Genomic DNA, 22992 nt, shown 5'->3' on the forward strand with positions numbered 1-22992 from the left:
TAAAGTACGATAAAGAAATTTCACTACTGCTGCCCTGAGCAGTAGGTATGATAAAGAAACCATGCTACTACTGCCCTGAGCAGTAGGTACGATAAAGAAACCACACTAATACTGCCCTGGGCCGTAGGTACAATAAACCCACGCTACCACTGCCCTGAGCAGTAGGTACGATAAAAAACCACACTAATACTGCCCTGAGCAGTAGGTACAATAAACCCACGCTACTACTGCCCTTAGCAGTAAGTACGATAAACCCACACTACTACTGCCCTGAGAGTCATACATAGTTCTAAATTTGTGACACTTCACCAATTGTTAGTCGGTTCTTTACATACTGATTTTGACTACATATTACTCCATTTACCTGGTCAAGATCAGGGCGGGTGTGAACGGTCAACAGATAATGTTTACTTCTCCTGGGCACGTGATCCCACTTCTAGTTATCCAGGGATCCGAGTTTGCCCTTCTCTTAATTATAGGATTTAGGAACTTGGTCAATGTTCGTTGAGAAAAACAAATATCAAACGGATGTAATACAAATAAACAAACACACATGAATGACCATACATTTTATTATTTCGACCTTTTGTTGACAGCCTTTAATGATAGAAATTAATGGCAATTCATAGTATAAAAAATAAAAATATTCGAGTCTCACTGTCAAAGGAATAATCCTAAACGATGCCTCAAATTCTTTCTGTTTGACTTAAGGAAGAGATGTAATCTATATGTATGCTTAGTCTTCCTTGTGCTGAAAGTACGTAAGGCCTTTACCGTGGGTCACCACTGTCTCTGACCTGTTATATGGTCCACCATGCCCCGAGTCCATCCATGATCTTTCGTCTGTTCTACTGACTGTCGTTTCTCTTTTGGTCACCCTCTGTTTATACATGTATATAGCAACTATATGTTGTGTTAAATGTACAAATGCATCACTTTAAACCACAACTTATTATTTCAAAGTAAGATGTTTTTCAAACGATTGGTATTTGGGTAGGTATAGAGATTTGTATGTGCTATTGTCGTCATTGACGGGACTACAGGACGACAATTAGACTTTTCTCGTCATTTCGCCCCGAAATAAAAGAAAACTGACGACAGAACGAAAAGACGACAATATTCAAGGGCAAACATGCCAAATACCACCCGCAATTTAGCGACCTAACCTTGTCAGATTTTCGTCTTTTTCTGTGTTCTGTTGTCTTCTTGTCCCGCTAATGTAAGATTTTCGTCTTTTTCTGTGTTCTGTTGTCACCTTGTCCCGCTAATGGCAGATTTTCGTCTTTTTCTGTGTTCTGTTGTCGTCTTGTCCCGCTAATGTCAGATTTTCGTCTTTTTCTGTGTTCTGTTGTCATTTTGTCCCGCTAATGGCAGAATTTCGTCATTTTCTGTGTTTTGTTGTCTTGTCCCGCTAATGTCAGATCTTCGTCTTTTTCTGTGTTCTGTTGTCGTCTTGTCCCACTAATGTCAGATTTTTGTCATTTTCTGCGTTTTGTTGTCGTCTTGTCCCGCTAATGGCAGATTTTCGTCTTTTTCTGTGTTCTGTTGTCATTTTGTCCCGCTAATGGCAGAATTTCGTCATTTTCTGTGTTTTGTTGTCTTGTCCCACTAATGTCAGATCTTCGTCTTTTTCTGTGTTCTGTTGTCGTCTTGTCCCGCTAACGTCAGATTTTCGTCTTTTTCTGTGTTCTGTTGTCTTGTCCCGCTAATGTCAGATTTTCGTCTTTTTCTGTGTTCTGTTGTCGTCTTGTCCCGCTAATGTCAGATTTTTGTCATTTTCTGTGTTCTGTTGTCGTCTTGTCCCGCTAAGCACCCTCTTGGATCTTGTGTTTTCTTCCCTGAACAATTTCTAAGCTAAAATATTTCAACAAGTCAAATCAGATTGATTAATAAGCAAAGATCACACTACAATTATGACACCAACTGCAGTTCTGGGAAAATAAAAGGGGCAGGAAATTCACTATTTAGGGCGCCCAGTAGACCACTATCAATCTCAATGAAAAAGGTCAATAGAGCTCTAAGAATGACAACTGGTACCCGACACAATGCGGAATTTTAAAAAAATCAAATATTGCAACCGTTGCTGAGCATCAGATCGATCAATAGTCTCCCATTCAGCTTTACAATGGCAGATCTTCACTTATTTCAAGGCAGAATTAATTTCATCTCCTTTTCCAGATACGATGTTTTTGACATCTATAATCGTCGGAATTTATCAGTTTCAGCCATGGATTCCCACAGGTTTTTGCTCACAGCGGCCTCAGACACACTGTCTTATTTCTAGGAACTTATGATAAAGGGTCTGGATATGCTCCTGTACGTTCAATCAAAATTTGAAATTGTGCCACTCAGAGTCGGGACCCCCCCCCCCCCCCGATCGGTTTAGATGTCAAAAAACAACATACAGACGTTGTCACTTGGTGCTAAACTATTGATTAAACCCCGTCTGTTATGTACATCTTGATTTACTGAGAAAATACAAAAACAACAGAGATCGCAAAGTAACGGGGCAAAAAGACGAAAAAGTCGCCAATTAGCAAGGCGAAAAGACTACAAAATGTAGATCGAAAACACGCGATGAAGACAAAATCAAGTCGCTAAATTGCGAATTCTATATGTGTCGTCTTCTTTTCCTAAATGTTGTCGTCTTTTGTTCTGTCGTGCTGTCGTCTTTTCATCATTTCGAGGCGAAAAGACGTAAAACATTGTCATATCCGAAATAACGAAAACAAAACGCTCCCATTCGTAGATCCAATTCCCTTGCTTGTGTAGCACTTAACGAGCGTTGATAGAACTATGATACCACGTCATCAATTTCTCTTACAGGTGTGAGATTATCGAAATAGAGTTGTTATTATAGGCATCTTTTCTGTTTTTTCTTTTGTAAATGTTATCCACAATAATGAGAAGCAAAGACGCAAACGAACAAATAATGGACGACATCGACGCAGCGTAGAAGACGCCTTCATATCCACCTGTGACGTCACGAATTAATCCTGTAATGAAAGTTAAAAAGACAAAAGCTATGAGACACCTTGGAGATATATGAGTGAAAGTTATATATATTAAGGAACTTTGTTGGACAACACAAGTAACGGTGTTTGGAAATGTATCTTACTTTTTTACGAACTGTAACGGAACAGGAAAATAGTCATATCTAGCATTCTGTCATTTAAAAAATAATCTGTTAAGGACCACTCTGATTCTACACAAAAGTACTCCGGAGTTGATATAAAAAATGCTGGAGTTCCTCAGTGACAACATTTACGTAGATGTTCGTGATCAAGTCTGTTGAAATTGTGCTCTATTATTAGCTGACCTGGTTTTTATTCTTATCAGGCAGAAATATTCAAAAGCTTGTACATGAAGAGAAAAAACACTCTTCTTGTGGTCTTCAACTCCACATTTAGATACATCGACGACGTTTTATATATTAACTATACTCATTTTTATTCATATGTTGATTCAATATGTCCCAATGAACTCGAAATAGAAGACACCCCAGAGTATTCCATATCTGCTTCTTATTTGTATATTCTTATTGAACATAGTTATCAATGACAAACTAACAATAGAACTTTATGACAAATGGGATGACTAGCTTCTCAATCATCAGCTTCCCATATTGATATAGTAATATTCCATTATCACCTGTATGAAAGGCGAAGATAACAAACAGCGATCAATCTCATAACTCCTATAAGCAATACAAAATAGAGAGTTGGGTAAACACGGACCCCTGGATATACCAGAGGTGGGATCAGGGGCCTAGGAGGAGTAAGCATCCCCTGTCGACTGGTCACACCCGTGTTAGCCCTATAAATTGATCAGGTAAAAGGAGTTATCCGTAGTCAAAATCAGTTTGCCAAGAACGGCCTAACAATCGGTATAAAACACGTCAGACAGCATTTGACTCTATGCTAGGTTTTATTGGCAAACTATATCGTTATAATGACAATAGAATTTGCGAAATACTGATTTTAAACGAGACTGTTGGATTTCCTGCATCATCAACTTGTTTGTCAGTAGCCTGCTTCGATTTAAAAACTGACCATACGCAGAACAAGCTCTTGCGTATTGAATCGGTTGAGAGATGTAAACACCATATGCAGGTGATAAAGGAATAGTGTTACATAAATATGGGAAGTTGACGATCAAGAAGTTAAAATAATCCCGTTTGTCACAAAGTTGAGTTGTTAGTTTGCCGTTAATATCTACTTTCAATAAAATATCTAAGTATGAAGCAGAAGTGGACGACTTTGTGGTGTCTTTTATTTCGAGTTCACTGGGAAATATTGAATCCACATGTGAATGAAAGTTATTATTATACCTCATATAAAGAATCACTAGCAAAACAGAATCTGATTGGCCGAGAAGGTCACGTGACCATCGTGTTTGCCCTGCAACAAAGCGTCGTGTTCCACCCCTTCGGATATCTCTTGTTTCACTTTCGTGTCCAGTTAAATGAACAAACCCGAGTGTTTCGAATGACACAGACGACAACAAACATGGCAGGTTTCATCAGCCTGGTAGTGATGATTTCGCTTTATCATTGAACGAAAAGGTCGCTGTTAACACAAAAAAGGCAACGAAAGTAGCAGTTAAATGTTTCGTGACTATTTGGCGGAGTTATCGGATTTGACAGCGAATTTTGAGGATTTACCAGTAAAAGATTTAAGCAAAGCATTGAAATATTTTTTACGTTGGTGGCAGGAAAACATCAGGGGAATTATTCAAGAAAAGTGCATTACAGAACATTCGTTATGGGTTAAAACGTTTTCTGAAAGAGAAAAGAAACATTGACATCGTGAAAGACTCAGAATTTCATGAAAGTAACGAAATTTTTAAAGCAGTTTCTACAGGTCTGAAGAGGAAAGGACTTGGAGGAACTAACCATCACCCTCTAGAAATTGTACAGCGGGGACACACCGGTATTTGATCTAAACACTCCCTATGGTTTACAGAGAAAGATTTGGTTTGAAATAACTCTTTACCTATGCAGAGGAGGGAGAGAAAATTTGAGATCAATGACAATAGACACATTCAAGATTGCTAGAGATGATGTTGGCAGAGAGTATGTTTATCAGTTTGTTGATGAGTTGGATAAAAATCACAGAGCTGATGCTGCAGGGAGTGTAACAGATGGTCGGATGGTCGAGTTACCAGGTAATGGATAATTGGAATTAATTATCTAAACAATTCTGATTATCATAATTAGAGGTATCCTGTATTATGTAGAATTTTATTACATTTTTATTCTGAATCTTTTTCTAGGAAGAACAAGAACTGTCCTGTGCTGTCATTCAAAAGGTATGTATCAAAGTTAAATCCAAACAAAAATTATTTGTGGCAGCGACCCAGGGATTCATTCTCATCTGATGATGATGTATGGTATGTAAATGCATCTGTAGGGGAAAATTCACTGGCCAGCTTTATGTCCGACATTTCCAATGTGGGAAAACTGTCTCAGGCTTATAAGAACCATTATGTACGTGCTACAAGTATCAAAGTGTTGGATGTCGCTGGAATCAGTGTCCGACACGTTATGAAAGTTTCCGATCATAAATCAGAGACCTCACTTAAGCCTTACTCCCATTTCATCAGTGATGACAAGAAGAGGGAAATTTCAGAAACATTAAGTGCAGCTCTTGGACACCAACAAAAAACAAATGAAAATGTGGTTCCTGAAACTGTTACAGAAAATCGTAGTGATTTAACCAGTGTTTTCGCAGATGACTTTGAACTTGACCTTCTTGATAGTTTTCAAGCAAACGAACTTCCAAATGTTCTCTGTGATCTTAATGATAATAAACCAGTTTCTCAAAATCAGATATATGTTGCTGGGGGTGGAACTGGATGGCTGAACTTCAGGTCAAATTTCTCTGGAAATTGTTGTGTTCAAATCAATATTAATTATCAAAAGTAATGAACTTCTTCAATGATATCTCTGATTTAACATTACCGGTTAAATTTCACTACTGTATTTCATTAATTGTTATAAGATTGAAAATTGTTAATATTTTTCTTATCTGTGATACAATGCATATCAAATGTTTATATGAATCATAGGATATTGCTCAAATAAACCCATACTTTTTGTATGTTAACTGAATAAATTTGTTAAACTTGACCATATTTATTCATTTTAATTTTATGCATTTTGCTTGATTCAGTATAATAAACAATTTATTGCATGAATGTTCGGGAGATATGAAGATTTATTCACCCAATATAATCGGGCGTTGCCCTCGGGGAATATGATTTTTCTTGGACGAATAAATCTTCATATTTCCCTCACTATCATGCAATAAATGTATATTATTGTTAAAAGATAATACATCGTCGATATATCTAAATGTCGAATTCAAGCCCACAGCAAGAGATTTTTTCTTCTCACGTAGAATGTCTTTCATCTGATTCTGTACGCGATAGCGCTATATCCTGATCAGATGAACAATGTTATTCGTAGTCAAAATCAGTGTGCCAAAAACGGTCTAGCAATCGGTTTGAAACACGTCTTACAGAATTTGACCCAATGATAGGTTGTATTGACAAAGTAGATCGTTATAACGACCATAGAATTTCCGAAATGCTGACTTTAAACGAAAGTGTTAATACCCGTGCACCATCAACTTCTTTGTCAGTTGCCTGCCTCGATTTAACGCGTAACAAGCTCTTGCGTATCAAATCAGTTAAGAGATATAAACATCACATGCATGTGATAATGGAATATTGCTACACAAATATGGGAACTTTACGATGGAGAAGCTGAAATTATCCCGTTTGTCATAAAGTTGAGTTGTTTGTTTCCTGTTAGTATCAATTTTCAATAAAATATCGAAGTACCAAGCATATGTGGACTTTTAATCCATTCTGAAAAGGTAGCAAAGTTCTTCTTTCTCGTATAAAGCTCATGATATGACATAATTTTCAACAGAATTCATAGCAAAGATGAAGTTCTGTCGCCAATTGAAAGACCGATGTTCTTTGAATTTACGATCTTTCTAAATAAGTGATTTGAGGTCCTCATTTTCAACTTTATCAACATCACCACTAATGACATGTCCAGCTGGACTATAGGTGCCAGTAGATGAAGAACACGTAGGTGGATTAAATATAAGATGGTCTATATCTAGGCACTTCAAAGTTTGTTTTTGATTAAAAAGTTTGGATGCAATAGTAGAAGTATATTTGTAGGAAATACAGGATGTACACTTGAACTTAAAATATGTTGAAATACAAGACTGAACTTTTTTTTATGACGAAGAATGTTACTTACATGTATGTGGTGGCATCTACTCCTTTGAATATTCTAAGGTGAGATGCGTGAAATTGTTCTCAATAAAATATTTCAATAATAAGGTTGGATTTTTCAACACCAGAATATAGACTGAACTTTATGACCATGGATGTTTCCAATCACAGGCTCTTTAAACCACCGCGAGTCACGGATGATATTCCTTCCAAATCATGCCGCCAGTGCCGTAAGCTCAAATTTACAAACAAAGGAAGATATGTCGTCAACATAAGCAACATTCTTTGTCATCAAAGAGTTCAGTCGAGTATTCCAACTTATTTCAAGTTCAAATCTACACCATGTTAAACTGATACGGTACCAATTTTGATGCACCAGATGCGCATTTCAACAAATAATGTTACTTCAATGGTGCTCAACCGAAATGTTTGAAATCCAAAATAACAATGTATTTCCTACAAATATAATTCTACTGTTGCATCCGAACTTTTTGATTAAAAGCAACTTTCCAGTGAATAGACCACTTAATAGATAGTTAATTCATCTACGTGTTCTTCTTCGTCTTCTTTAAACTACGTGTTCTCGTTCCTCGTCTTCTTTCAACTATAGTCCAGATGGGCATGTCCTTACTGGTTATGTTGATATAGTTGAAAATGAGGACCTCAAATCACTTATTTTAAAAGATCCTAAATACAGAAAACTTCAGTCTTTCAATTAATGACAGAATTTCATCTCTATTTGAATTTTGTCGAAGATCATGCCAGACGATGGGCTAAATATGAAAAAGAAGAACTTGATACATTCTCAGAATGGATTAAAAGTATGAGAGGAATATCAAAATTCCGCATTAAACACATCGAAAAAAATACATACCATCTATCCTTCTGTGTTTAGTAAACCAGAAGTAATAAAAGAATTAGATAGGTTGCATGAGGAATATGTTTTGGTTCCAGCTGACAAACCTTGTAACAACATTGTCTTTGTTTGTAAGGCTCATTATTACAACTGTATTTTAAACGAACTTTGCATTAATGTCACTTCTGGTAATCGTACTTTACTCCCCTTTCAAAAGATGAAAATCTTCAAAACCATGCTTCAATTTTAGACACAATGTCAATGTCAATGGATCGTATGAATATGAGTTACCATACTTATACTGGATTCCTAAACTTCATAAAAACCCTTACAAAGATACATTGCTGCATCCAGTAAATATTCTACCAAGCTCCTATCTTTGCTCCTTGAATTACGAAAATAAAAACAGCTGTGAAAGAGAAACTTCAAACGTATTGTGCCACTACAAATTCCAGAAATGGTGTAAATCAAATGTGGATTTTGAATAATGTTAAAGAACTTTTAGTAAACTTGAAATCGAAAAATTTTCTCAGATCAACAACAAAATGTATGACTTTTACACGATCAGTCCTCACGATAAATTAAAAACTCTTTTATTAGATCATAGCAAGTTGCTTCTTCGACAAAAAGGGAAAACTGAAACATTCATATCTAGTGATCAGTCATCAAAAATTACTTTTTTAACACAACTCTGATTCCACGCAAAGGTACTCAGAGGTTGAAATAAAAAATATGCTGGAGTTCCTCATTGACAATATCTTCGTAATCTTTCGTGATAAGGTCTTCAAACAGTCTGTTGAAATTCCCATGGGCACGAATTGTGCTCCTTTGTTAGCTGACCTGTTTTTATATCTTATGAAGCAGAATTTATTCAACAACTTTAATGTGCAAACAAAAATCTCTTGCTGTGGCCTTCAATACGACATTTAGATATATCGACATTTTATCTATTAACAATAATAATTTTCATCAATACGTCGATTCGATATATCCCTTTGAACTCCAAATAAAAGACACCACAGAATCGTCCACTTCTGATTCATACTTAGATAAAAAAAAATTAGAAAATAGATATCATGGACAAACTCAACTTTATGACAAACGGGATGATTTCAGCTTCTCCACCTTCAACTTCTCATATTATGTATGTAGCTATATTCCATTATCACCTCCATATGGTGTTTATTTCTCTCAACTGATTCGATGCACAAGAGTTTGTTCTCGTATGATCAGTTTTTAAATCGAGGCAGGCTACTGACAAACAAGTTGATGGGGCAGAGGTTTCAACAGTTTCATTTAAAATCAGTATTTCGCAAATTCTATGGTCATTATATCGATCTAGGTTGCCAATACAACCTACAGTTTGTATCATCGGGTCAAATGCTGTCTGACGTGTTTCATGCGGATTGTTAGGTCATTCTTGGCATACTGATTTTGACTACGGATAACTCCGTTTACCTCATTAAGATATAGGGCTCACACGGGTGTGACCGGTCAACAGTGGATACTTACTCCTCCTAGACCGCTGATCCCATTTCTGGTATATCCAGGGGCCCGTGTTTGCCCAACTCTCTATTTTGTATTGCTTTTAGGAGTTATGAGATTGATCACTATTCGTTATATTCACCTTTCATGTATATAGATCAGCCATTGTCCTTGCCATTGTAATTTCTAATATGTTATACCCACCACCAATATATCCGCCCATTACAGAAGAAACTCCAAAAAATGTCAATTCTGTTGCCGTTCCTGTTGGATAAAGATGCATCGGGAGTGATTGCAGAATAACAAGTGGGCCCTGAGAAATAAGTAGTCCAAAGCAAATACCGTACAGTCCGGAGGCGACAACTAGGATCGGATAAAATTGAAGGAAGTATGGGTATAGAGCATGACTGATAGCCAAGGCTAGGCAAATGTAGCTCCAATGATACAGTATCTTAGGTCGACTGAAAAAGAGAGTCAATACTGGTTTCTGTGTAATCCTCAAATCAAGAAATTGTTAATCATCGTATCTTTTGTAATTTCGGAGAGAATTGATAATGATTGAAGCAATATATAGGAGGTAGATGTTTGAAATAGTGAAAAGTCATAGGATATGAATGATAATAAAAACCCTCACTAATTCTGCGATTGAGGGTATGAGAAATCAATGTCTCGCAAATCTACAGCACGTCAACTGCACACCAATAGCTTTGCAATAACATTTTACCCTAAGAGTGATGATAGAGGTGCTGCAAGTATTCGTCCACCCACATTGAATACACCTGTCACTGTAAGTAATAAGGCAGCATCTTCTTTGGTATAATTGTTTGAGACGAGGAAATCCGGTAGAAACCATGATTCAGCGAAACCTACCTCAAATAAACATGTAATATCGTAAACCGTGATTGTATGAAACGGGGTCTATGTCTGTAAAGATTTTAAAGTAGAAGTCGCTTGAACAGAAACGATGAAGTTTTAGCTACTATATCTACACATCAATTACCAAATATTCCTAGGAGAAAGAGATCGAAAATGTAAACTGCAAATCCTCTGTTTTTAAAAATGGCAAATTGGTCACTCCACTTGAAATTCGTAGACTTTGTCAGAGCCTCTGAAGGTGGTAAATGTAATTTCACTGATATACCAATCAGGATAAGATGAAAGAATATCCCACTAGCAATCACAAATGTTCCTCGCCATCCGAACTCTCTTAGAAAAAACTCTGTCATATAAGGAGTCACTAACATCCCCACTCCACCTCCAACGGTAATAGATGAAAGAAACTTGTTAACAGATTCGTGACCATGGAATGCTCGTCTGGTATTGACATATGACAAGATTAATGGGAATGCAAACCCACATCCTAAATAGAAAATAACATGTGTTACGTTTCAGGACCCATTCACAGACGTTAACATATGTACGTAGAATTTTCCCCAATCTTAATAATACGCACCTCCACCAACGCCAACAAGAAGAACAATTGCAGTCACGCTTTGCAAAAATGCTGCTGCTAGAAAACTAAGGCTTCCTAACAATGACCCAGCCATCATACACGGGAATTCCCCTACTCGTCTGATAACAAGTTCCGCTACCACTCCTGTGAAATAGCATTCCTAGTAAGTCCTTATAAATATTGAGTGGTATCGCTATTTCAAGACAAATTCATCAATTTTTGGTACATTTCAATACACGTAAATTAGTTTCCATATTCTTAATATATAAAGGCTGGGGAAAACCTTGACCACATAAGCTTGATATTGGAATGTCAATGTAAATTTAATTTGTATGCAATACTAGTAACTCATACATTGAAAGATGTACAAACGTCACCAAAATATACACCCTACTGATAAAGTGATACAAGCAGACTACACCCTAATGATAAAGTCATACAAGCAGACTACACCCTAATGATAAAGTCATACAAGCAGACTACACCCTACTGATGAAGTCATACAAGCAGACTATTACCCTACTGATCAAGTAATACAAGCAGACTACACCCTACTGATGAAGTAATACAAGCAGACTATTAGTTTGGGCTGAAAAGACAAACATTCTAGTGAAATCTTTCGACATTTGAAATATTCTTATTTCATATCATTAAGGATTATCTCCCTCACGCATAGCTCTTATCCTTAGACGAATTTGACTCCACTTTCTTGGCACGCCGTTTTTGGCTATATTTAGCTCTAAAACTTCATAGTTATTTCGGATTTCAAACATTTCGGTTGAGCATCACTGAAGAGACGTTATTTGTCGAAATGCGCATCTAGTGCATCAAAATTGGTACCGTATAAGTTTTACATTCATACAAAGATCTCTGTATGGAATTCCCCTTACAATCACAATCAATTCTTTGCAGCAAGGTTGAATTCATTCTGAAGAGAGCGTGCACAACGATTTGATGTATACTGTCTATAAATAAACTCTGGTGATCCTGAGAGAGGAATTTCGAAGTTTGATAAAACTTCCACATCTTCGTATCATTTTCTATCAGTAAATGTTGAACTTATCGCAAAATATGATTTAGACTTTTGCTGTAAGTGCATCTCTGACACAAATGTCAGCAGTAGAATAATAAATCAATTTCTGCAATGTCCTCAATGTTTTAACAGAATAGAACCAGGACTAACGCTATAAGAAACCTTTTGGTGAGGAAAATATTGTTGGCAGCCAATAAAAAATTCCATAGAGAAGTCAAAGGTCTTAAATCGTGATATTGTCACATAAGTTTTCCACTTTGAAAAATCAGTGTTTCAAGTCTTGTTTATTTCACATGCATTTTCTCAAAGGTGTGCATTTGGGTCATTGAGGGGGGGGGGGGTATATGAACATAGGAACTCGGAAATAATCATGTCTTATGATAGGAGATCCAAAAAATCTTATTCTACGCACAAGTACTTCGATGTGAAGATTGAGATCCTCATTAAGAGACACGTTTTGGCGCTGCAATAGTTAACAATATTGCTGATTTTTTTTTTTTTTTTTTTTTTTTACAATTCCAATGGTAAATCTTTGTTATCTGATAGGAAATTACAAGATCTATATCCCACAAAATCCTGTATTTTTGCAAAGGGGCTGTTCTTTTAAATTCCCGCTCAATAGATGCTTAACTTGATAATATTGACCCAGGTGTAAATTACCTACAAAAGGAAGTCCGACGACATAGCTGACCGGTGAATATCAATTGTGCAATACTGATAACCACCACGATATAACCAGCTCAAAAACTCTAATACGGAAGCGAGAGATTCCGAAACTCTAATACGGAAGCGAGAGATTCCGAAAGGGCATCAGTTTGTCTCTCCATTCACCAGCATGTCCACTTATTGCAGACTGAGTCGTAATGACTGTTTGTTACTTTAGACCACGAATTTAAAAGTAGTTTTTCAGTGTCCTCTGATAACGAATACGATTTTTCCTGAAACAACCCAACCTACTAGTTGTAGAAATTCGTTCTGGAAATGGGGATGAATCTGTTCGTTCGGGACTATAAGAGTTATAGGGTGGATTGGGAGGAGAACTGGGTCCAGCACTGACATTTCTAGGAGACTCGATTACCATGGTTGTGTTGTCCGTGCAGGGATTATTATTAGTAACGTCACCTTCTCTAATCTCGCCTTTTTTAAACGAGAGCATCGTACGCCACCGTTTGGGAATCTGGAAGCCAACTCATGCAAGTCTGTGGCTGGGTGGGTTTTTTTTCGTTCTGCAAAAAGGTCTACATCTCAATGTATGGTCAATAGACAAACTTTCTGAAACAATTCTGGATCCATTATCCAAATGCTGGAATCGAAATGTTATCGTGATTCCCAATCTGCTAGTTGATTTTGGTGACCTGGTATGTGATCTGTTCTTATTGTTGTTTCTTTGAAGGCACCACTGCCAAAACTCCAAGGGTATCTTATTGCACTGAACAGACCAAGTCCCCTCCATTTTGTTTATGTGTGTCATAATGGTCTTATTGTCGGTTTGAACCAGAACTTGCAAATCTTATCTTTCTTTCAGAAATGCTTTTACTGCGTGTGTAACCGACAGAATTTCTAAAACATTCATATGATGTCGAGAATCATCTAGAAACCATTAAACACCTATGCGTACGCCCTCGCATGCTAATAATGTTATGGAGCCGGAAATATCGCTTGAATTGATGCTGTTAGATTTCCTATGAGTTCTGATAGCGATCTTATGGATAACTGATTGCTCTGAATTATTTGACAACTCAAATCCTTTATCTTTTGAATTTTCTGCTTTGGAATTGACAACGTCATTTCCTTTGTATTGACTGTAAACTCCAGAAACTCCAGCACATTTGATATGGCTAACACATATTTCATTTGCATATTTGGCATTATTCTGCCGCTGATAAAATTCTTGGAATTTCATTGGCTGAAACCCATACTACATACAACGATGCTATGCCGCTTACTAGCCTACTATTGTCAATATGCCCCTTCCACGTAGTTTACTGACTACACATGTGCACTATGACGTACTGAGAATACATATACATAGTCACTGGAATCTTTTTCATTTCATTTCATTTTATTCAGGTATAAAATATCCCAGAATGTCAAATTGAAACCTGGCATAATCTATAGCACTGTGTAGTTATAACAGAATAAGTAATGACACATGATGATATAATAACCTAATGATAACCCATCAAAGGTTAAATTAGCTTATTTCCAATAGGGTCCTTATATTTATATAATAGATATGATCAACAGACAAAAAGAATAAACATTACATGACTAACAATTGGAATTTTGGCAGGTTTTGATTAATAGTTGCATAATTTGTTGAAAAATCACAAGCTTTGGACATAGTTTATAATAGAAAACTAAATTGTTAAAAAAAATAATGAGTAGTAAACACAATTGGACATGATGTTATTTGGTTATGTCCCTTGCCTTGCTGGCTAATAAGGACTTTACAGCATTTTTGAAACTTTGCTTAGTTGTCAACTCTTTTGTATCTAAAGGTAAATTATTCCAATCCTTGATAGCATTGGAAAAAAAGAAAATTCTTTGCCTTTTATCTTAGGTATGATAAAATTTTGTTTGTAGCACTTCTAGTATTATTATGGTTTAGAACAAAGAGTCAAAGCATATTATGACGTCATAGGTATAATAAAACAAACGAATGCATTTTTGAATTTGTAGAAAAACTTGTTTTTATCCGTTGTTGATGGTTTAAATGTTGCAACCACTTTTTCATTGTTGTACGTTTGATAAAGTATCTCAAGAATACATACCTTGCAGTCATTTATTATGACAGTTGTACAAGTACAGGAGAAAGGCATCATAAATGAATAATGTATACGTAAAATTCGTATGATCGCCTCGCCCAATATGATTTTTTTTTTTCAAGGACCCCATTTATTTCCGTATTACCCCTCTAAGCGTCTAAAGGACCTCCGTGGCCGAGTCGTTAGAGCATCGCACTCAAAATCACACGGCCTCTCACCTCTGGTCGGCGCGGGTTCGAATCCCGCTCCCGCCGGTAAGTGAGAAATTTTCCCAGTTTACTTTCGGAAGGTCGGTGGTCTCTTCCCAGGTACATTGTATCTGGGTTCTCTCTTCCACCAATAAAAACTGGGCGCCGCCATAGAACTGAAACGGAAGGATTGAAATTTACACCAGAATCAGAATCTGACTGTTTATCACTAGAAACACCAGATGAAATGTCTAAACTCACATCATTGGTTTCCCTATACCTACACTTCGCTCTGAGACGCTCACGTTCTAGGCTTTTATGCGAGTCTCTTACACTATTGAATGTAGTATTTCTTGTACCCTAAATAGATGTGTTTCTTGTGCCTGATATGGCGAATTCCTACTTATGCCAGTTACAGGTGAACTTGTTCTAATGCCCTTTCTTGGCGAATCGCTTGATTCAGTTTCTGACGATCTATATGTTCAGACTTGGAAACATCAACACGTAACTGGTCTCGTGGAGTGTGCCAGCCCTCAGCATAAGGTGAGAGTAACTGCGATTGAGTCATGCAATACCCATTAACACTGCACAAGAAAAAACCAGACTACTCACTTTGGGAGTTAAAATTGAAAACGGATCGACTTGGTCACTTTGGGCACGTTTGATTGAACAAATCGAGTTGCTAGAGTTGTAAATAAAACGTGTATTTCGTGACACTGCTATTAAGAACGTGTTGGAAAAGTTTACACCTGATTTTAACGGGCACATCAAGTGTTCAAAATGGCGAAGAAAGAAGAGAAATACCGAGTTTAACATGTGAAATTCGAATTTTTTGGGAATGTAATGCAAAATTACCATGAAAGTAGATACACAATGTTCTAATGTTTAAGTAACTGATGGTTTTTCAAAAATATATATCTACAAATATTTGTAAGCGTTGCTAAATGTATGTTTGATTCCAATATTGATTTGTAGATAAACTTAAGTCAATTTTTGTGGTTAATTATATACGGTCTACATTTGGTTGATTTTGATTTTGATGATCTTTGCATTATTATAGTACTACATGTACATGTATATTCATGTAATAGGAATTCAATACTGCTCGGTATTTAAATGAAGTAAAAATAAACTACCACATGTAAATAAATTGCCATTGATACGATGTTCATATTAAACGCCATTTTTTCAAAACAACACTGGAGCAACAGTTGACGTTTTATTCACATTCAAGGATTCTAGTCTCTGCGCATGCACAGGCAAACTCTAGCGTCACACGAGTTTTCTCATTCAAACGTGTTCTTTGGTGTGCTACCTGAGTCTGGACGAGTTTAAATCTCTATATGGGTATACATTCTATGAACAGCTGGTTTTACGTATTTTTAGAACTACACGTACTATTGCAACCTATTACAATGTTGTATTTTATTATTTTTGAGTATAATTTACAGTGTATTTATACAAAAAAATGACGTTTCCAGAGCTTTCGGTTGTAGAACGTACAATTATGGCAAAACAAGTATTACGTAATCTTTACACAACGTACTAAATTCAGAACGTCTCCAATATTGCCTCGGTCACAGGTGTCGATCAAGTACAAATATATTACACAGCACGGCGAATACATTACTACATATATTACTAGTATGCAGTTAGTAAACCGCCTTAAAATGGCTGAAACATTGACAAAACGGCGTGAAAACTTAAACAAAGACCTATATATAATGTTATATATGTTTCTGCCAGAATCAATCAATCAATCATTACTAGTATCAGATTCCTACTTTCCATATACTCCAAAATCCCTGACCACTAAATTATATAATAACGCAATAAGGAAAATATTCCATTCTGATAAGATCTCCCCTGACTGAAAAAAAAGCTGATCGACACGGGCGAAGGACAGTGCAATCTGTATAATGGAGGGACAACATGTATGATGTGGGTATAGAAATGGAGTTTATCATTTTGTTTCGTGGATTTATCAGAAGAAATGAAATATTTTCGGTAAATGTACATCTCCAGTCTTCTACAACAATTGTCCGCCACGGAAACGCATTACATGCGGACAGCTGTTTATCTGGGGTTACTGATACCGGTTGGAGCACCTGTCAACTGTAAGCATCTGTATTTTCCGTGAAGTGAAAGTGAATAATATAAATCATATGCGCATTGCTTACTGTATTCTATCAGCAAATAATCAGTAAATGATTTCTCCCGCGTTTATTTAATGTTAAAACATCATTACTGCAAATACTTGCATGAACATTTAAGCAGCCAGAAAAAAGCTTTTATTTCGCATTTTGGTGTAAATGATCCAAACCTTTTAGAATGTTTGACTGAGTTACGATATTTTCATTGTAATTTTAAGCAATGCGTGATGTTCTAAGTCATGATTTTATTTGTTTTTTATTTTCTATAAACTAGTCGCGGTAGCTCAGTGGTAGAGCGTTCGTTTCGAATCCGGGAGTTCGTGAGTATGAACCCCGCTCGTGCCATGGCCGCGTCAAACATACAACGTAAACATATGTAGTGATTGCTCCTTCGCCAAGCGCTCTGCATTTGGAAGTGAGAATCACGGGTTTTTCGGATTTGATCTTTTAAAAACGGAGGTCCTGTGTCGCTGCAGGCGTTGGTACGTTAAAGAACCCTCACTGCCACGACCCCTAGCGTTAAGCATAGATACTTTGCCTACAGCTGGTGACATCTCATTCGCGACGGGACGTTAAACAACCAACCAACCAACATTCCTTACACATTACTATCGGAGATGTGCACCAGTCGGGTTTATCTGGAGAAACAGCTACCTGAAAGAAATATGGCTAATGAATAGAGAAATGTGAAAATATCTACGAATTCGTGTCAGCTTTAAAAGATTTAGAATTTCTTGACTAGTTTAGATTTCACCTTGTATGGCAATAAGACTTTATACAATGTATCATTCCTATGTCTGACAAACCGTGTGTGAAAATGCTGCTCACTTATGTATACACTTTCTGAGTTTCCTTCAATGACCTTGATCTTTTACATGTACCTGTGACCTTGCAATCCAGTTGTAACCACGACAGTCATTCATATCTTTTATTTATCACCTCAAATCTTCATGTACACAAAACATTACGGATTTTTTTTAAGTCAACTTTATTTTGAAAACCGATAAGATTCACAATCTTTATCTATCGAAGTGCTGTATACAGTCCCCGTTTTATTCGTCCCCTTTTGCCTTTTTTGTCAGTGGGCGAATTTAAGACAGGGCGAAATTGTTTTTTCTTTTATCTCTCTTTTAACACAACTGTGTCTGGGCGAATTTAAAACCACCAGCAAGAGTAGAAAAGCGAAAATAAACCTGTATACAGCACCATATCTGTGAAAATAAGCCTGTATACAGCATCATATCTGTGAAAATAAGCCTGTATACAGCACCATATCTGTGAAAATAAGCCTATATACAGTATCATATCTGTGAAAATAAGCCTGTATACATATATATTATTACTACAGTAACTTGATCCGAAGAGTCGGATCACGTCGAGTTGACAGGCGCGGATCATCAGATCACACGAGACGCGAAGCGTCGAGTTTGATCTGATGATCCGCGCCTGTCAACGAGACGTGATCCAACTCTTCGGATCAAGTTACTGTAGTAATGATAAATTTATTATATACCCCCTTCTGTATTTTAAATCCACATTTATAAGATGATAAATGTAATCCAAATTATCAAAAACAGACATACCATGAAATTATGTTTTGTGTACGCAGTTTTGTTCACAGGCACCTGAAGTATGGATATTACTACCCCCCCCCCTTTTCATAATTTTTTTTTTTTTTGGTAGCAATAATTTCTCTGAAATGTATGAATTCCCAGTCTATCTCATCCCTCTTTCGATTCATGTAATCGTTTCACGCTTTTTGTAAGCTTTAAAGATTGGCCTTCTACCGGTATAATAAAATACACAAGGTAAAAAACAAAAATTTGTAAACAAACAGGGGGTCCCCGTTTCCGGACACATTTTCCAAGTAATTACAGCGTTACCTAAGGAATTTTGACGAGCGGCAGGTCGGAGAGATGTCATACTACAAGTCTCTTCAACTCAAAACCCATCTCATCTCTTTTATTTGACACAATCTTGCGTGCATTGATCGGACAGGGCTTCATCTCTTCCACTGGCAGCCAAAAAGGAGGTCACAGAGTACGAATTTATAACGTGTCGTGTGATTGGTCCGCGAATAATCCCGAGACCCTTCGGATGATCCCGAGACTAAGCAATGTCTTTGCGAACCAATCACACGGCGCGTACAACAAATTCGTACTCTGTGACCTCCTTTTTGGCTGCCAGTGGAAGAGATGAAGCCCTGTCCGATCAATGCACGCAAGATTGTGTCAAATAAAAGAGATGAGATGGGTTTTGAGTTGAAGAGACTTGTAGTATGACATCTCCCCGACCTGCCGCTCGTCAAAATTCCTTAGGTAACGCTGTAATTACTTGGAAAATGTGTCCGGAAACGGGGACCCCCTGTTTGTTTACAAATTTTTGTTTCTTACCTTGTGCATTTTATTATACCGGTAGAAGGCCAATCTTTAAAGCTTACAAAAAGCGTGAAACGATTACATGAATCGAAAGAGGGATGAGATAGACTGGGAATTCATACATTTCAGAGAAATTATTGCCACCAAAAAAAAAATTATGAAAAGGAGGGGGGGGGGTAGTAATATCCATACTTCAGGTGCCTGTGGTTTTGTTTTGTGACGCGGTCAATATTTTCCACAAATAACGTTGCGTTGATGCATTGTGACGGCATTGTGATACGGAATCAGAAAACCACAGTGTGGTGATCCGGAAAACCGGATCACACGCTGTGAAATCCACAGTATCAAAGAACGATACATTGATGGGTATATAATAAAGTACCATATCTGTGAAAATAAGCCTGTATACAGTACCATACCTGCAATGTCGATAACAATTGGGTGAGAATTGTCATCTGAATCTTCATAAGGCGGATTTACAACACTCAAATTAACAAACGAACCTATGAACGAATGGACAAATCAATGTATCCCCCCAGAACTCTCTGGCAAGCAGATAATAATACACAGATATTAAAACCTTAATAAAGTACCTTTTAACAAAACTTTAATATGATCACAATTTTGAACCTAGGTCATCAGTTAATTAATTCTCCATGATTTCGAATTCTGATAAATAAAAGTAAGACACTTATGTACCTCCTCCGAAGACAAGCCCGCGATGCAACGACTGCATTAAGGCCACTAAAGAGGCGTCTGCTTCAAACTCTCTGATGATGTCAACATACACGATCCCCAGCATGGACGATGACATTGTTGTGGTAATGACCTGAATGAGCAGGGAACCAACAAAGACCACATAGCGTCTGTTAGACTTGTCATAACGTTCTCTGCCATGGAAAACAAACCATATCGAAACCTTACTCCAATATTATATTTATACCGAACTACAGTAAAACACGCTTATAGCGAAGTACTCGGGACGAACAATTCTGTTTCGATGTAGACGTAATTCTTCATATCCAATAAATGTGTACGATAAATTAAAACTACAAGGAAGAAAAATCAATTGAATTTATTAAAGTGTGTCGCTGTAATCGTGTTTTATTGTATGTTGAAAACATATACATGATTTTCCAAAGTGTATGCAGTGATTTGTTAAGAACTCTTACTGAGAGAAATATGACTAGTACTAAATCAAAGAGCTAGATAAACACAAAAATGAAGGTCTGACTAATTAATCAAGATCCTATAAATTAATAGTAAACCAGTACTTGTTATAAAAAAAAAATAACACTTTGAGCAGTTAACAATACAAGAAATTGATGCACTAGCATTCTTACCTTGATAGAGTCGAATTTCCCTTACTTGGAGTTGTCATATTTAGAATAATGTGGATATCGAACTCATATATCGACAGTCAATGAACACACAAATTTTACAAACTTACTACTGACTTTTTTGGATGATATTTTTTATCCAAATAAGCTGGGCGTTATCAAGATTGTGACTTTGCATATTTGATTTTAAACGTAAATTAGGTCAATATATTTCGATTGCTATGATACGACAACTGTTTGTTCACTTTTGGGAACAATTCTTAAAAGAGCGAGTTTAAGAAGTTGGTATTGTACTTGCCGTAATTATCAAATGCAATATAAATAACATACCTTATGCAGGTTGCTATTCGTTGTAATTCAGGTTAGATGTGGTTTTATCATCTATATTTGAACACCTATTTCTGCTTTTGGGGGGGGGGGGGGAGGTACCTAAGACCAAAAAATCGAGAAATGATAAGAGGAATTAAACTACAATCACATTGACAACAACAATTTAACACACACAACCAGTTACAGCAAAAGATGAAAAAGCGAAAATAACGAACAGTGATCAATTTCATCAATTCTATAAATAATACAAAATTAAGAATAGTCCAAACATTGACTAGTGGACACAGCAGAGGTGGGATCAGGTGCCAAGGAGGAGTAAGCATACCCTGTTGATCGGTCACACCCGCCATGAACCCTGTATCTTTATCAGGTAAACGTAGTAATCCGTAGTCCAAAACAATATGTAAAGAACGATCATAGAATTGACATGAAACACCTCAGACAACATTCAACCCAGTGATAGCTTGTATTTGTGAATTACATGACTATTACTACCATAGAATTTGCGAAATGCTGACTTTAAACGAAACTGTTGAAATCCCATTAACAGCAACTTATTTGTCAGTAACTTGTCTCGATTTTAAAAATTGATCATACTCAAAACGAGCTCTTGTGTATCGAATCATTTGAGAGATGAAAGGTGAAGATTACGAACAGTGATCATCTCGTAACTCCTATAAACAATACAAAATAGATAGTTGGGCAAACACGGACCCCTGGACACATCAGAGGTGGGATCAGGTCCCTAGGAGGAATAAGCATCCCCTGCCGACCGGCCACACCCGCCGTGAGCCCTATATCCTGATCAGGTTAACGGAGTTATCCAATTTGAAGAGAGTGAATCTATTTTGAACAGAAGACATCTAAATGTTGGCAGATTCAAGATCAAGTCGTCAGTAGACCACCATTTCTAGGAGATAACTGGGAATGTTGTAGGTAAAACAAGTGTTTATAGAATTCTAAAATTGATGTCTATCTAAAATTCTTCAAACCTTATATAATGCAGCACGACTTTATGACAAATGAGATGACTTCAGCTTCTCCATCGTCAATTTCCCATATTTGCGTAGTAATATTCCATTATCATTGGCATATGATATTTCATTCATATGTCGATTCGATATACGCCTGTGAGCTCGAAATAAAAGACATCACAGTGTCTTCCATTTCTGCTTCATACTTAGATATTTTATTGAAAGTAGACATTAACGAGACACTGACAACTCAACTGTATGACAAACGGGATGAGTTCAGCTTCTCCATCGTCAACTTCCCATATTCATGTAGCAATATTCCATTATCACCTGCATATGGTGTTTATATCTCTCAACTGATTCGATAGGCAAGAGCTTGTTCTGCGTATGGTCAGTTTTTAAATCGAGGCAAGCTACTGACAAACAAGTTGATGGTACAGGGGTTTCAATAGTTTCGATTGAAATCAGCATTTTGCAAATTCTATGGTCGTTATAAGGATCTAGTTCGTCAGTACCACCTATCATTGGGTCAAATGCTGTCTTAAGTATTTCATACCGATTGTTAGGCCGTTCTTGGGACACTGATTTTGACTACGGATAACTCCGTTTACCTGATCGGGATATATGGCATACGGCGGGTGTGACCGGTCGACAGGGGATGCTTACTCCTCCCAGGCACCTGATCCCACCTCTGGTGTGTCCAGGGGTCCGTATTTGCCCAACTATCTATTTTGTATTGCTTATAGGAGTTATGAGATTAATCAATGTTCGTTATCTTCA

General features: G+C 36.9%; 2 protein-coding genes across 2 annotated transcripts; one reads left to right on the forward strand and one right to left on the reverse strand.

The window, feature by feature from the left end:
• Nucleotides 1–1625: 1625 nt before the first annotated feature.
• Nucleotides 1626–22801, reverse strand: LOC125660649 (monocarboxylate transporter 2-like). The gene is made up of 7 exons (XM_048892382.2): nt 20912–22801; nt 20268–20458; nt 11049–11192; nt 10596–10955; nt 10320–10461; nt 9800–10056; nt 1626–2996 (listed from the first exon to the last, which is right to left on the reverse strand). The coding sequence occupies exons 1-7, from the start codon at nt 20947–20949 to the stop codon at nt 2821–2823; spliced, it is 1308 nt and encodes a 435-aa protein (XP_048748339.2). The 5' UTR covers nt 20950–22801; the 3' UTR covers nt 1626–2820.
• On the forward strand, nt 2991–6130 carry LOC130051226 (uncharacterized). The gene is made up of 3 exons (XM_056152786.1): nt 2991–5166; nt 5275–5310; nt 5412–6130. The coding sequence occupies exons 1-3, from the start codon at nt 5028–5030 to the stop codon at nt 5924–5926; spliced, it is 690 nt and encodes a 229-aa protein (XP_056008761.1). The 5' UTR covers nt 2991–5027; the 3' UTR covers nt 5927–6130.
• Nucleotides 22802–22992: the final 191 nt, after the last annotated feature.

This window comes from Ostrea edulis, chromosome 1 (assembly GCF_947568905.1).
Source record: "Ostrea edulis chromosome 1, xbOstEdul1.1, whole genome shotgun sequence".
Classification (NCBI taxonomy): Eukaryota; Metazoa; Mollusca; class Bivalvia; order Ostreida; family Ostreidae; genus Ostrea; species Ostrea edulis.

Coding starts and splice junctions, on each gene's coding strand:
- LOC130051226 (XM_056152786.1), top strand. CDS start 5,028: ATGACAATAGACACATTCAAGATTGCTAGAGATGATGTTGGCAGAGAG. Junction 5,167..5,274: donor TCGGATGGTCGAGTTACCAG/GTAATGGATAAT, acceptor ATCTTTTTCTAG/GAAGAACAAGAACTGTCCTG. Junction 5,311..5,411: donor CCTGTGCTGTCATTCAAAAG/GTATGTATCAAA, acceptor ATGCATCTGTAG/GGGAAAATTCACTGGCCAGC.
- LOC125660649 (XM_048892382.2), bottom strand. CDS start 20,949: ATGACAACTCCAAGTAAGGGAAATTCGACTCTATCAAG. Junction 10,057..10,319: donor CCTCTATCATCACTCTTAGG/GTAAAATGTTAT, acceptor TCTCTTTTTCAG/TCGACCTAAGATACTGTATC. Junction 2,997..9,799: donor AATGGGCGGATATATTGGTG/GTGGGTATAACA, acceptor CTTTCATTACAG/GATTAATTCGTGACGTCACA.